At 39.1% G+C, this 14,146-nt stretch overlaps 2 protein-coding genes across 3 annotated transcripts in view; both read right to left on the bottom strand.

The window, feature by feature from the left end:
• CCDC169 (coiled-coil domain containing 169) overlaps window positions 1-14,146 on the bottom strand; it is a 48,288-nt gene that overhangs the window by 10,856 nt on the left and 23,286 nt on the right. For both annotated transcript variants that reach the window (XM_032403185.1, XM_032403186.1), the window contains 2 exons: window positions 5,721-5,819; window positions 5,448-5,501 (listed from right to left, as the gene is read on the bottom strand). In XM_032403185.1, the coding sequence (XP_032259076.1) occupies window positions 5,448-5,501; window positions 5,721-5,819 (153 nt within the window). The remainder of the gene's footprint in view (window positions 1-5,447; window positions 5,502-5,720; window positions 5,820-14,146) is intronic.
• LOC116631720 (peptidyl-prolyl cis-trans isomerase D-like) lies at window positions 1,503-3,920 on the bottom strand. The gene is given in 1 exon segment (XM_032403184.1): window positions 1,503-3,920. A coding segment is annotated over 1 exon segment (1,113 nt). The 5' UTR covers window positions 2,896-3,920; the 3' UTR covers window positions 1,503-1,782.

Below are 14,146 nucleotides of genomic sequence, written 5' to 3'. Positions count from 1 at the left end.
CACTATGTGCCACCTCCAGTTTAGCACAGGGGCACAAAGATAAGTCACAGTTCTTACAATCTATTGGAGCATAATACATAGATTATACAATTCACTGCCTTGGCAGAGGTTTGCACAGGTGCTTTGTAAGCATAAGGCAGATGCTAGTTCAAGGCATAGGGGGCCTGGAAGAGTAGCCAATTAAGAGCTAAGGAAAGGACATTCCAGGCAGAAGGAGCAGGAAGGGCCTACAAGTATAAGACAGCATGACATATGCAGGGACCACATATATCTTTGGTCTGGCTGCAATACATGGTGTGAGTAGGGACACAGCTGGAAAGGCAGGTATTGGAAAGGATCCTGTAGACTACACTGAGCTTTGCTGAAATCCTTTGGACGATGCAAAGTCACTGAAGGCTTTAAATAGGGAACATCACCAGAGCTCCTGGGTGGCTCAGTCAGTTAAGCGTCCAACTTTTGATTTCGGCTCAGGTACTGATCTCAGGGTCCTAGGATCCAGCCCCAAGTCGGGCTCCATGCTCGGCGGGGAGTTTGCTTGGGGATTCGCTCCCTCTCTCTCTGCCCCTCCCCCCTCAAATAAATAAATAAATCTTTATTTTTTTTTAAGATTTTATTTTATTTATTTATTTGTCAGAGAGAGAGAGAGCAAGCACAAGCAGGGGGAGCAGCAGAGGGAGAGGGAGAAGCAGACTCCCCGCTGAGCAAGGAGCCTGATGCGCGACTCAATCCCAGGACCCTGGGATCATGACCTGAGCCAAAGGCAGACGCTTAACTGACTGAGCCACCCAAGTGCCCCTAAATAAATCTTTTTAAAAAAGTAGGGAACAACACCATATCTGTATTTCAGAATGATTGCTCAGGCAGCAGAGGAGAAAAAATTGAGTATGGTGGGGGCAAGATTTTAATAGCTATGCTGTTGAGATTATATTTCAAGTCTAGATTTAAATCTAGGGAGCTCTAGGGTTCCTGGGTAGCTCAGTCAGTTAAGCGTCTGCCTTCGGCTCAGATCATGATACTAGAATCCCTGGCCTGAGCACCTCCATCCGAAGCCCAGCTTTTTAGGGAGTCTGCTTCTCCTTCTGCCCCTCCCCCTGCTCATGCTCTCTCTCTCTCTCTCTTTCACTCTCTCTCAAATAAATAAATAAATAAATAAATAAAATCTTTTAAAAAGAAAATAAAAATAAATCTGGGGAGCTCTATTTTCAAATGAATAATAATAAAATAGAGTTGTCCAAAAAGACAACAGAAAGAGCTGGATAGTCTGGAACCTATGACATAAGGAACTGCTAGTGTAACTTTTGTGGTAATTTAATATTTTAGCTTAGGGAAAAAAACTATGGAAACACTTAAGGGTTGTTTTCATATCTTTGAGAAGCTGTCACAGAGGAACACTGTCCTGTGTTCTTCAGTGGAAGAAACTAAAACCAATACGTTTTAAGGAAGGAGAATAAGGAGAATTACATGATGCTTTAACAATTCTAATAATTAGAATTGCCTGACAATGAAACAGAACAGCCTCAGGTTCATTATCTGTAAACCAAAGCATTATATTCAATAGTGTCTCAGATCTACTGCTAAAATTCCACATTTATGGAAACAGAGCTTAAGTATATTATGTGTTACAAGTTCTAGTCAGACTTTCTGCCTGACTTTTTTTTTTTGTAACACTGTTTTATTAAGAGTGGGACATCAGGGATCATATATAACTGACAAAAACCTTTAAATTTTCTTATTGCCTTTATATAACAATCAATGCATATTTAAGTAAAACCGAACTTCTTACTAGGCAAATATTTTTGCATACGCTGCCTTCTCTTTATCTTTTTGTGCTTTTATCTTTTGTTTGACTTTCAGCAATTCTGCCTGGATAGCTTTATCTTCCGGTGCTATCTCCTGAGCTTTCTTAAGATTAGCCAATGCTTGATCGTATTCTTTTAAACCTTGCCATCCTTGAGCTCTACGGTACAATGCTTTGGTATTGGATGGGTCTATTCCAAGAGCCTCCAAACAACTGTCGATTGCTCCCTGCCAATTTGACATCTTCAGTTTACAAGCACCAATATTCAGCACGCAGCTTAAAACTATAGGTTGCAGCTTCGATCTATCTGCTTGCTCAATAGTAGCCTTTGAACCTTCCACATATCTTAAAACTTTTGGATATTTTTTAATGGCCATCTCCCAGTTCTGAGATTTGAATAAAATATTTCCAATATTTTTTACATCTTCTGTTATTAGTAAAATTTTATTTACATCTTTTAAATCTATATCTGCATCCTCAGGGAAGTCTGGATGACTGTCACCAGAGCCATCTTTTGGGAATACGCCCCAATCATCCCCTTCCTTCAATTCTCCGCATTCTGCAATAACACACAATTTGGCAGGTTTTTCACCTTTCACTTCTACATTTTCCAGTATCCTTGCCACACCCATTCCTTTAATTACTTGGCCAAATACCACATGTTTCCCATCCAAGTGAGGAGTCGGGACTGTTGTGATAAAGAATTGAGAACCATTTGTATTGCAGCCTGCATTTGCCATGCTCAATAAACCTTCCTGATCATGCTTATAATCGCAATTTTCATCGTCAAATTTTTCACCATAAATACTTTTTCCACCTGTCCCATTTTGATTTGAGAAGTATCCACCATGAATCATAAATTTCTTAATAATTTGATGGAAAGGGCATCCTTCGAAATGGAGAGGTTTCCCAGTGGTGGGTCTAATGCCTTTTTCTCCTATATACAATGCACGAAAATTTTCTGCAGTTTTGGGTACAATATCTGCAAACAATTCTAAGACAATTCGACCAACTCAAGCCCCTCCGATGTCCACATCAAATAAGACTCTGGGGTTACTGGGGTTGGAGGGCTTAGTTTGGGGGGATGGGTGCGACATTTTGAATTGCAGATGCGCTTGGGAGCAATCTCAGAGAACCTCGTGGACGACCGGCAGCTCAACCCAAAAGCGGTTTTCTCCTCTGCCTGACTTTTAAGTAATGCAACAAACCTGTATCTTCTTACAACTCAATGTCCGTACTGTACACATATTGCATAAATTAGAAAAATCCTGAGATATGGAAACTCACAGTTTCACTCAAAACAGTGAAGACAGCAGAAGTATAAACAGCAGCCTCAGCAAATAGCTCTAGTTATCTACCTAAGAATCAATTATTTATGTATTCAGCATGGAAGGAACTGCAGATCATCCGTTGACCTTTCCCATCACCCTAATATCCACATGGTCAGAACCATCTTTGACTATAAAGATTAACAATTCATTCTAGAGTGAAAATCCTTATTAACATTTATACTGGGGAACAGGATTAACATCTTCCTGGGAGGCTGTTAAAATAGGCTTTGACTGTATGTTCAGTGATCCTGTATAATCAGAGTAGAACCTATTTCACCTTAGTGAATTTTTCAGATAAACAAATAAAGCTAAAGGAGGAAGGCTGAGGCAAGTAGAAATTCTAATGCCCCTGTCACAGAGTGAGAGGCTACGGAGATCAGGAAAAAAAACAGGAAAATAATGTTCACCACTTACTAGAATTTAGAACATATTATGGGCCAGGCATTTTACTCAGCACTTTATATACCTTTCATCTCTAAACACTCACAAATCCCCTGCAAGACAGTACTATTATTTCCCGTTCTACCAAGAAGGAAAGAAATTAGGCCCCAAAAGTTCACACTACAATTAGGTACCAAGCTGGGATTTAAATCCAAATTTAAATGACTCTAAAACCTGTGGTCTTTCCTCAAATCATGGTCTTATAAAGCAGTTAGCATTTATGCTAGAACTTGAAGGAAACAGAATTGGCACATATGAAAAGCAGCATATTCCAGGTGGAGTCATGGTCTAAGGAAAGGCATGAGGGTGCCTGCCTCAGTTGGCAGTGATGCCAACTGAGTATCCAGGACCATCAAGTATGAACTGACTGTTTAATGGGTAAGAGACTACAGGAGTGATTCTATTTTTTTTTTTTTTTAAGATTTTATTTATTTATTTGACAGAGAGAGACACAGAGAGAGAGGGAACACAAGCAGGGGGAGCGGGAGAGGGAGAAGCAGGCTTCCCGCCGAGCAGGGAGCCCAATGAGGGGCTTGATCCCAGGACCCTAGGATCATGACCCGAGCCAAGGGCAGATACTTAATGACTGAGCCACCCAGGTGCCCCAGGAGCGATTCTATTTTGTCTCAATTTCCTAACTGAATCTTAGTCACTACTAGAAAAAAAAAAAAAAAAAGAAGTCCAAGCCTCCCTTTACCCACCACTGCCCTGACTTTCATTCCCAAATTGTTCTATACATTCCCTTATCAGCTCCAAGCCCCAATCCTAACTCCCTTCCTCTCCATCCTTTCATTGATCCTCTGGAAATACCAGATCAGTGATTAGCAGACTATCTTTATGGCAAACCCAGCCCTCAAGGTCCTCTACTTCCTTGCCTCACCTAGTTAATGTCCTGAAGACTCCAACCTACTTCTTGGCCCTTCCTCCCCTGACCATCCCTTTGAAACTCTTCAGAGCTATATTCTAAACTATCTTTTCTTTTCACCCTGTATACTCTCCCTGATGCATTTCATTCATTCATATGGCTTCATTTACTATCTATATGCTAATAATTTCCATGTCTATATCTCCAATTTTTATCTTTTCTACCCTGAGATTCATATATCCAACTGCTCTTTGGACACTTCCATTTAGATAATGTGCATTGAAAACTAAACTCATACCCTGATTTTAAAACATATATCAAAATAAAGTTAACAAGGATTAAATATTTAAATGTAAAACATTTAGCCAAGTACTAAAAAAAAATGTGATAAATGTTATGAAACATTGAGATGAAGACTTTTAAACTATGACATCAGAAGCCATAAATAAAAATTGGCTCTGACAACATCAAAACAAAAACTCAGTAATACTAACATCATCAAAAATAAAACTGAAAAGCAAATGAAAAACTATGGAAAATATGTGCAACATCATTCATAATTTACTGATCACTTTCCTGTCCTGTCATTTGTATGTACACACTTTCCTATCTTGTATTGTAAGTACACCCTTTCTAGTAATAGTGCAGTATCTTAGGCCTCACTGTGAATAATTATGACATAATATGTCATGAATTTCATGATAACAGAGGGATAACTGCTTATTTGCTTGAATTCTAGAAATTATAGATCAAACTAAAAGGATAACTAAGGAAGCAAACATGCAAAATATTCCCTTAATCTGGGAAAGTTTTATCTCCTTGTTACCGTTTTATAAAACCTATAAATTTTCCTTTTCACCTTCCATATTTAGAAACTTGGTACATTTTCTCCCATAATTCCAACATATGTTTGTTTATCAAACCAAACCAATCAAAAGCCTAGAAAAGTGAAAAATGTAATTTACAGTAAGAGGAAACTCTTAAAATTTGGAAGTAAGACAACAAAAGTTACCTGAGACATTTCAGCTAGGTATCTACGGCGCTCATTGTTGGTCTTGTGGTAAGCCTAGAGGAAAAATACATAAGTAAAGAATCCAACATCAGAGAGGATTTGCAATATTAGCATGACTATTACTAAGTCAAGTTTATGTCAATGCTGTTTTTTAAAATAGTGTAGGAAATAGTTTTTTAAGTATTTTGTGATAACAATATAGTAGGTTTGTAGATAACATACTAAAAATAATGGCAGTTACAAAGAAATGTCTAGTACAGAATAAAAACAAACCTTTGATTCTTGTTCCAGTCTCAGTGCACAGTCTTTCACTTGATTTCCAAGGCTTCTTTTCTCTTTTTCTAGCTGTTTAAGTAATGTATTTAAGTATTCCTGAAAGTATAAATAGTAAATTTTTACATGTACTCATGTTCTAAATAACAGTAACATGTTCTAAATCACTGGCAAATGCCTACCTCATAACATTCTGTGACTTCAAATTCTATAATATGTACCTTTTAAGTAATAGCAATAATAATAATTAAAATATTTATTTAATCCTAACAGTATTCCAAGTCTGTACTTGTGCTAAGTGCTTTCCATAGATTATTTCATTTAATCCTTATAAAAGCCAGGAAGATGGCTAATATATTTATTTCCATTTTACTGTTGAGAAAATTGTATCTGATAGATGTTAAGTAACTGGTCCAAAGACACACAGCTAATGAATGGTAGAGCTGGAATTAGAAGCCAGGTAGTTTGGGGTGACCTCAAGCCCCATGTTGGATGTAGAGATTACTTAAAAATAAAATCTAAAAAAAAAGAACCCAGGTAATCTGACTCCAAAGGCCACACATGCTAAACAATATTATTATATATTTTTCATATGACTGATTCCAGTGTAATAATAGTACAGTAGAAGAACAGACAATAAAGTTGATGACCAGGAGAATTGAGAAAATATTGCAGGGTAGGACAGTTCTGGAACTAAGACCTCAAGCCAAATACCATTCATCACAAATAGCTGGAGCTGAGTAGAGGTTTGGCCAAATGCCAGAGCAATACTGCATTACAGCCATTTGGTTTAAAAATTTAATCCTTAAACCAACAGCTAGTTATTTGCAGTAACTCCAATTATTTCTCATATTCTTACACATTACCACATTAACATTAAAAAATCTCCAAACTGAATTCTACATAACCCTTGTTGGTCATGATTTAGGTCACTTAAGTTATTAAAAGAAACATTTAAAGAAAAAGAGAAGCAGCTGATTTAAATCTTCACAAAGCAAAACTGCAAGATATTTTAGAGCTCATACCCTCCTCCTGAAAAACAGCTAATTCTCTAAAAACTTATTTTCTCTCCTAGATACTTGTTAATACTTATTAGAATATAAAAAATTGTATCAATAGAATAATTAGGTCAGCTGAAACAAGGCAAGTTCTTGTCTCTAAAAATAACACCAGTGATAATACAAATCTCTTGGTTATGACAATTCTCCACTATGCATATTTGGTTACCATTAAAACATAACTGGGTGATATTTCACAGGCAGGCCTTATTTGTCTTTGAAAACCATGCACTGGTGTCATAAATGGCCTGCAGTCCCCCTCCCCCAAATACAAACTTGCTCCAGAAGAAAGTCCATGAAAGCCCCACAAATTTAAGAGGTTAAACTGAGTTATCTTATAGAAAATTAAACCCTTATGAAATAAACCACTGCTCAAGTATGAAGAGTTTTTGAAGAAATAATCAAGGAGTGATGGAAGTAGTTCAAAATTTTGCTGTATAGACCCTTGCTAGGAGAATTCCAAGCTTAGTCTACCATAGTAACATGGTGTAGTTACATCATTTGTTAAATACATTTTTATAAATGTAAAAGAGAATCTAACTCTTTTTAATATTGTTTCAATGGGAAAATGCACTCTAAGTTCTAAAAGAAATTAGCTTATCAATAAACTACAGGAATATAAATTATTTTTATATTAAAGATGACCTGAATGAGATATGACCCAAAACTCTAGAAATTCATACAAGAAACATACATATGAAATAGGTAAAATTCAAGGCAATACATGACTAAATGCCAATATGTTAAACAGAGACAATAAATGCTCACAAGTTTTTGAAAGAGGCTGATCAACGTGGGCTAGAGCACTCAGGATCCCCCAAAGGGGAAGGATCTGAATGGGCAAAAAAGAGGGAGAAGGGGAGCTATATATTGATCAAAGACTTGAGTCAAATGATTACTTAGTGGTAATGATAGAGCTAAAGCAAGATATCTGAGCAATAAATAAGAGATAAGGTAAGATAAATAAGGAAGGACCTGGTTATAGAAGACTTAGACTGCCAGGCTCAGGAAGCTGAACCCTGGGAGCTATCGGAAATTATTAAACAAGTGGCATGATGAGAGCAGGGCGTTAGGAATACTAATTAAGTGGCAATTTCTATGACAAAGGATGTTTTATGTTATTTATTGATGTGGATTTGCAGTTCTAAGCTTTGCAGCTTAAATTTATTTATTTACTTACTTATTTTTATTATTTATTTATTTATTTATTGAGAGCGTGAACTGGTTAGGGTGGGCAGGGTGCGGTGGGGGAGTGGGAAGGGCAGAGGGAGAGGGAGAGAATCTCAAGCCAACTCAGCGCTGAGCGCAGAGCTTGATATGGGGCACGACCATCTCACAACCCTGAGATCTTGACCTGAGCCGAAATCAAGTCAGACGCCCAATCGACTGAGCCACCCAGGCACCCCCAAAGCTTAAATATTCTTTGTATTAGACTATATCTCGCTACTATTCCTATCCTGACTAAATTCCTTGTCTTATCACCTAATTTTACAATTCATTCATTTATTCAAAATATATTCATCAAGCAGCTCCTATGTGCCAGACATTGTGCTAAGGATCCCACAGTGAGAATTATAAACACAGACCCTGTCCTCATGGAGCTGAGAGTCTTACATGGTTTACCTTGGTGAATGTGACAGGTAAGCTTGAGAAGAATCTGTATTCTGTCGTTGGATGGAATATTCTATAAATGTCAGTTGATTGAGTTGGACTGACATTGCTGTTCAGGTCAACTATGTCTTTATTGACTTTTCTCCGTTTTTGATCTATCAGTTACTGACAGGGTGGCTGCTGAAGTCTTCAACTTCAATAGTGGATTTGCCTATTTTTCCTCCATTAATTCATCAAAATCACTATTTAAGCATTCCTACCAGTTTATGTTTCTAGCAGCTTCGGTTCCAGATAAGCAGATGTTAGTGACTACCTGGATTTGTCTGTTTTATATAGATTTCAGGATGGGAGTTTGCCCTGAAAACTCAGTTCACTGAGTGACTGATTTTCAGATTATTCACCTTTTTCTTGTTGTAATGATAGCATTATGCATATTGGAGCCAAAACCAGAAGTCGAAAACTGTTCTTGATCCTCTTTTCTAATTGGCATAAAAAGAATGCATTCTCCAAGTCAGTGGTTGCATATCCTACACCTGAAGACTTACTAGTCTGCTTTAACGGTGACACCACACCCGGCAAAGCAGCTGCACTTGGGGCTAATAATTGGTTAAGCCTGCAGCGGCTTACAGTCTTTCTCTACAATACATCCACGCTGGCCATTTAAACAGAGTAATGACAGGCACTAAGACCCTTGCATCTCTTAGGTTTTTATTTGTGGCACTAATCTCTGCTGTCTTCCCTGGGTTAAGAAATTGCTTTTGCTTTACAATTTTGGCCTTGGGTGGGAGAGGGACAGTTCTAAAGTTTCCAATTGGTTTTTCCCATCATGATAGTTTTTACTTCAGAGATGAAGGCCCAGTGTGGGGGTTAACTTCAACTGCCAAGTATAAGTTCAATTACGTACTCAGGGACTGAGAAAATGATCACTGTGAGGGTAGGGGACTCTATGGGCACATAGGATTTGGACGGTGGGCACAGATTCCTATTTGGGGAATCAATGTCAACTCAGACCTCAAAATGTCTGGTTGTTTCCTTTCCCACAGTGTACAGTCATCCACATAAGTGGTCAGAGGCCCTTTTGGAGGAAGACTGGCGATATGGTCATGATACATACATGGACTGATATAGGGTCCTTTCTCCCAGGAACCCAGCTACCTCTTTGGTCAATGATTTCTAGAACTGAAAATTGGTTCAGATCTGGGACATGAGCAAAGAATTGTGCTTTCTATTGGGCTAACTGTCCTCGGCCTCCTGCTCCTCCATTCCTTATTTATTTATTTTTTAATAGATGTTGAACAGCACCCTCATTAACTGGCCTGGCAGCCACATGAGGAGGTGGGGGCAGCTCCTGAGGGGAGAACCCGTTGCCTTATCGGAGGGAGGACTCTGTAGCATCTTCTAAAACAGTGAGTATTCTAGCCCTTACTAGAGGTAGAAGTGGGCCAGAGGGTCCAGCTGGAGTCATGGAGTCAACAGCCTTAGGGGCACCCATCTAGATGTCCTGTCACACTTTTCAGGATCCCTGGTTATTCCTATTAGGGCCCTGCCCTTTGCATAACACACCTGCATGGACTGAGCATTTAAATGCCTCTGGAACTCTGCAACTCATAATCAGGTCTTCAGCCTTGTTGTTCTACAAGTCTGCCCTTCTACTACTGGTATAAAAGACCTCCACCACCAAGACTCTCTGGTTTTCACTCTTAGATATTAGTGCTTGTTAACTATTCTCAGTCTCACTTATCCTTACACAGGGTGTCAATACAACTTAAAAATAACCCCATCTTTTCCAAATGCCTACATCATGGATTCTTCTACAATATTGCCCTCTGCGATAACATTTTCCAAGGTCACCATCAGTGAAGTCTTTAGTAGTTCAACTGCCACACTGAGCCAGGATCTATTGGTGCCACATCTACAGATCAGGACAGCATCCTCTGCCCTGCCACAAAGTAAGTGAGCCAGGCCCAAATCCCCATCTTACCTCCTATTTTTTTGCATCACTCCCAGTGCCTCTAGTTGTAGACTTAGTCTTCTGAGAAGCAGACACCAAGATGGGATTAAATGTGAAAGGATTCTGTTCTCAGAAATGCCTGCCTGCGAGGAAACAGGGAAGGAGCAGGAGAAGGCTGGAAAAGTAGTTTGATTATAATGTAAGTCAGAGCCTTAGTGAAGGGGAAAGGAAAAGAAAGTTAGGTGGAACTGGAAGCATCGTAGGCTGGCATGCAGCCTAAGGAAAGTTTGGCAAAACCATCAAGGAATCCTTAAGCCAAAGTCACTGACAATGGAGTCCCATGTTTTCCAGGAATAGGGTTGCCTTAGTATCCCCACTGTACCCGATATGGGCACGGAGCAGCCCATGGGAGGTGTGGTCTTGGTGCAAAAGTAGTGACGTATTTTGAAGCCTAATACCTGGGGTCCTCAGTCAATTAACTTCCCTATCCTGGGAAGTCTGTGAGGTGCATCCTCTGGGCAGCCAGACTAACAGTCTTTTCTTAAGGGCATTTCAGTTTTTCAACTGAAGAACTGTCCAATCTCCTCCCTTGTGAGGTTTAATCCTAGCCACTGGTTTTCTGGGAATAGAGCAAGGGGAGAAAGCTGAGAGTTCCTTATTCAGATTACATATTTTTGTTTAATTCCATCATTCTTACACCTCTATCACATTCTCATCCTCCTCTGTGCCTGAAGGCCCAAAATCCAGAGCTTCTGCAGCTTAATTTCTTAATTTCTCCAGAAAATAAACTCCTGACTGAAGGAGAATATCTATCCTGATAGATGTGCTCCTATTCCTATCATCACACTAGAAGTCCTTGCTAATATAATAAGGCAAGAAAAAGAAATAAAATGTATATAGACTGGGAAGGAAGACAAAAAAAATGTTTGCAGATAACATGATCATCTATGTAGAATATCCAAAATAATAAACAACAAACTCTGGAACTAATAAGTGATTATAACAAGGTTGCAGAATGACCAGGTTTATATATGAAAATCAATTGTTTTCCTATATACTGGCAATGAACAAGTGGAATTTTTTTAAAGATTTTATTTATTTATTTGACAGAGAGAGACACAGCAAGAGAGGGAACACAAGCAGGGGGAGTGGGAGAGGGAGAAGCAGGCTTCCTGCTGAGCAGGGAGCCCGTCATGGGGCTTGATCCCAGGACCCTGGGATCATGACCTGAGCCGAAGGCAGACGCTTAGTGACTGAGCCACTCAGGTACTCCTGAACAAGTAGAATTTGAAATTAAAAAACACAATATCATTTACATTAGCACCCTCCAAAATGAAATACTTAGGTATAAATCTAACAAGATTATGTGTAAGATCTGGATAAGGATAACTACAAAACTATGATGAACAAAATCAAAGAACTAAATAAATGGAAAAAATACTCCATGTTCATGGATAGGAAGACTCAATATTGTCAAGATGTCAGCTCTTCCCAACATAATCTATAGATTCAATGCAATCTCAATCAAAATTCCAACATGTTATTTTATGGATAATGATGAACTGATTCTAAAGTTTATAGAAGAAGCAAAAGGCTCAAACAGCCAATATGACTTTGAGCAAGAAGAACAGGGGCACCTAGGTGACTCAGTCGGTTAAGCGGCTGCCTTCAGCTCAGGTCATGATCTCAGCATCCTGGGATCAAGCCCAGTGTCGGGGTCCCTGCTCAGTGGGGAGTCTGCTTCTCCCTCTCTCTTTGCCCCTCCCCGCAGCTCATGCGCGCGCGCTCTCTCTCTCTCTCTCCCTTGCTTGCTCTCACTCTATCTCAAATAAATAAATAAAATCTTAAAAAAGAAAAAGAAGAACAAAATTGGAGGACTGATGTTTACCAACTTCAAGACTTATCAAAAAGCTACAGTAATCAAGATTGGTATTAACAAAAGGATAGATATATAAATAGGACAGAATAGAAAGCCCAGAAATAGACCACCCAGAACAAATAGATCCTTTTTCAACTGATCTTTGACAAAGGAACAAAGGCAATGCCATGGAGCAAAGACAGTTTCTTCAACAAATGGTGCCAGAACAACTGGATATCCACATGCAAAAAAACGAATCTAGACTACACCCTTCACAAAAATTAACCCAAAGTGGATAACAGGGATAAATGTAAAATGCAAAACTAGGGGCGCCTGGGTGGCTCAGTCGGTTAAGCCTTGGCCTTCGGCTCAGGTCATGATCCCAGGGTCCTAGGATCGAGCCCAGCATCAGGTTCCCTGCTCCGTGGGGAGCCTACTTCTCCCACTCCCTCTGCCCCTGCCCCCACTCATGCTCTCTTTCCCTCTCAAATAAATAAATAAATAAATAAATAAAATCTTCAAAAAAATAAAATAAAATGCAAAAATATATAACTCCTGGAATATGACATAAGAGAAAACTTAGATGACCTTGGGTATGGTGATACTTTTTTAGATACAACACCAAAGGTACTATCCATGAAAGAAATAATAAATAAGCTGGTCTTCATTAAAATTAAAAACTTCTGCTCTGTGAAAGACAATGCCAAGAGAATTAGAAGACAAGCCACACACTGGGAGAAAATATTTGCAAAACACACATCTGATAATGGACTGTTACCTAAAATACACAAAGAACTTTTTTTTTTTTTTAAAGATTTTATTTATTTATTTATTTCACAGAGAGATAGAACAAGTAGGCAGAGAGGCAGGCAGAGGGAGAGGGAGAAGCAGGCTCCCCACCAAGCAGGGAACCTGATGCGGGGCTTGATCCCAGGACCCTGGGATCATGACCCGAGCCGAAGGCAGCCACTTAACCGACTGAGCCACCCAGGCGCCCCCACAAAGAACTCTTAAAACTCAACAACAACCTGATTTAAAAATGGACCAAAGATCTTAACAAATACCTCATCAAAGGAGATATATGGATGAAAAATTAGCATATGAGAAAATGCTCCACATCATGTGTCATCAGGGAAATGCAAATTAAAACAACAAGGAGACACCACTACTCATCTATGAGAACGGCCAAAATTCACAACACTGAAAATACCAAATGCCAATGATGATGTGGAGCAATAGAAACTCTCATACAATGCAGGTGGGAATGCAAAATGGTACAGCTTCTTTAGAAGACAGTCTGGCAGGGGTGCCTGGATGGCTCAGTCAGTTAAGTGTAGGACTCTTAATTTCTGCTCAAGTCATGATCTCAGGGTTATGGGATCGAGCCCCATGTCAGACTCTGTGCTCGGCATGGAGTCTGCTTATCCTTCTCCCTCTGTTCCTCCCCCTGCTAGTGTTCTCTCTCTCAAATAAATGAATAAAATCTTTCAAAAAAAAAAAAAAAAAGAAAACAGTCTGGCAGTTTCTTACAAAACTAAACATACTCTTACCATACGATCCAGTGATTGCACTCCTTGGTATTTGCTCAAAGGAGTTGAAACTTAGGTCCCTACAAAAACCTGCATATTTATTCATAGCTGCTAAAACTTGGAGGTAACCAAGATGTCCTTCAGTAGGTGGATGGATAAATGAACTATGATACATCCAGACAATGAAATATTATTCAGCACTAAAAACAAATGAACTATAAAGGCATGAAAAAAACATGGAGGAATCTTAAATGCATATTACTAAGTGAAAGAATCAATCTGAAAAGGTTATATACTGTATGACTGCATCTATATGACATTCTGGAAAAGGCAAAACTATGCAGACAATAAAAAGATCAGTGGTTGCCAGAGGTTGGGGGTGGACAGTGGGAAGGAACAGGTGGAGCACATAGGATTTT

Source organism: Phoca vitulina, unplaced genomic scaffold (genome assembly GCF_004348235.1).
Source record: "Phoca vitulina isolate PV1807 unplaced genomic scaffold, GSC_HSeal_1.0 scaffold5, whole genome shotgun sequence".
Lineage (NCBI taxonomy): Eukaryota > Metazoa > Chordata > Mammalia > Carnivora > Phocidae > Phoca > Phoca vitulina.
This window is presented reverse-complemented; position numbering and strand designations above follow the sequence as displayed.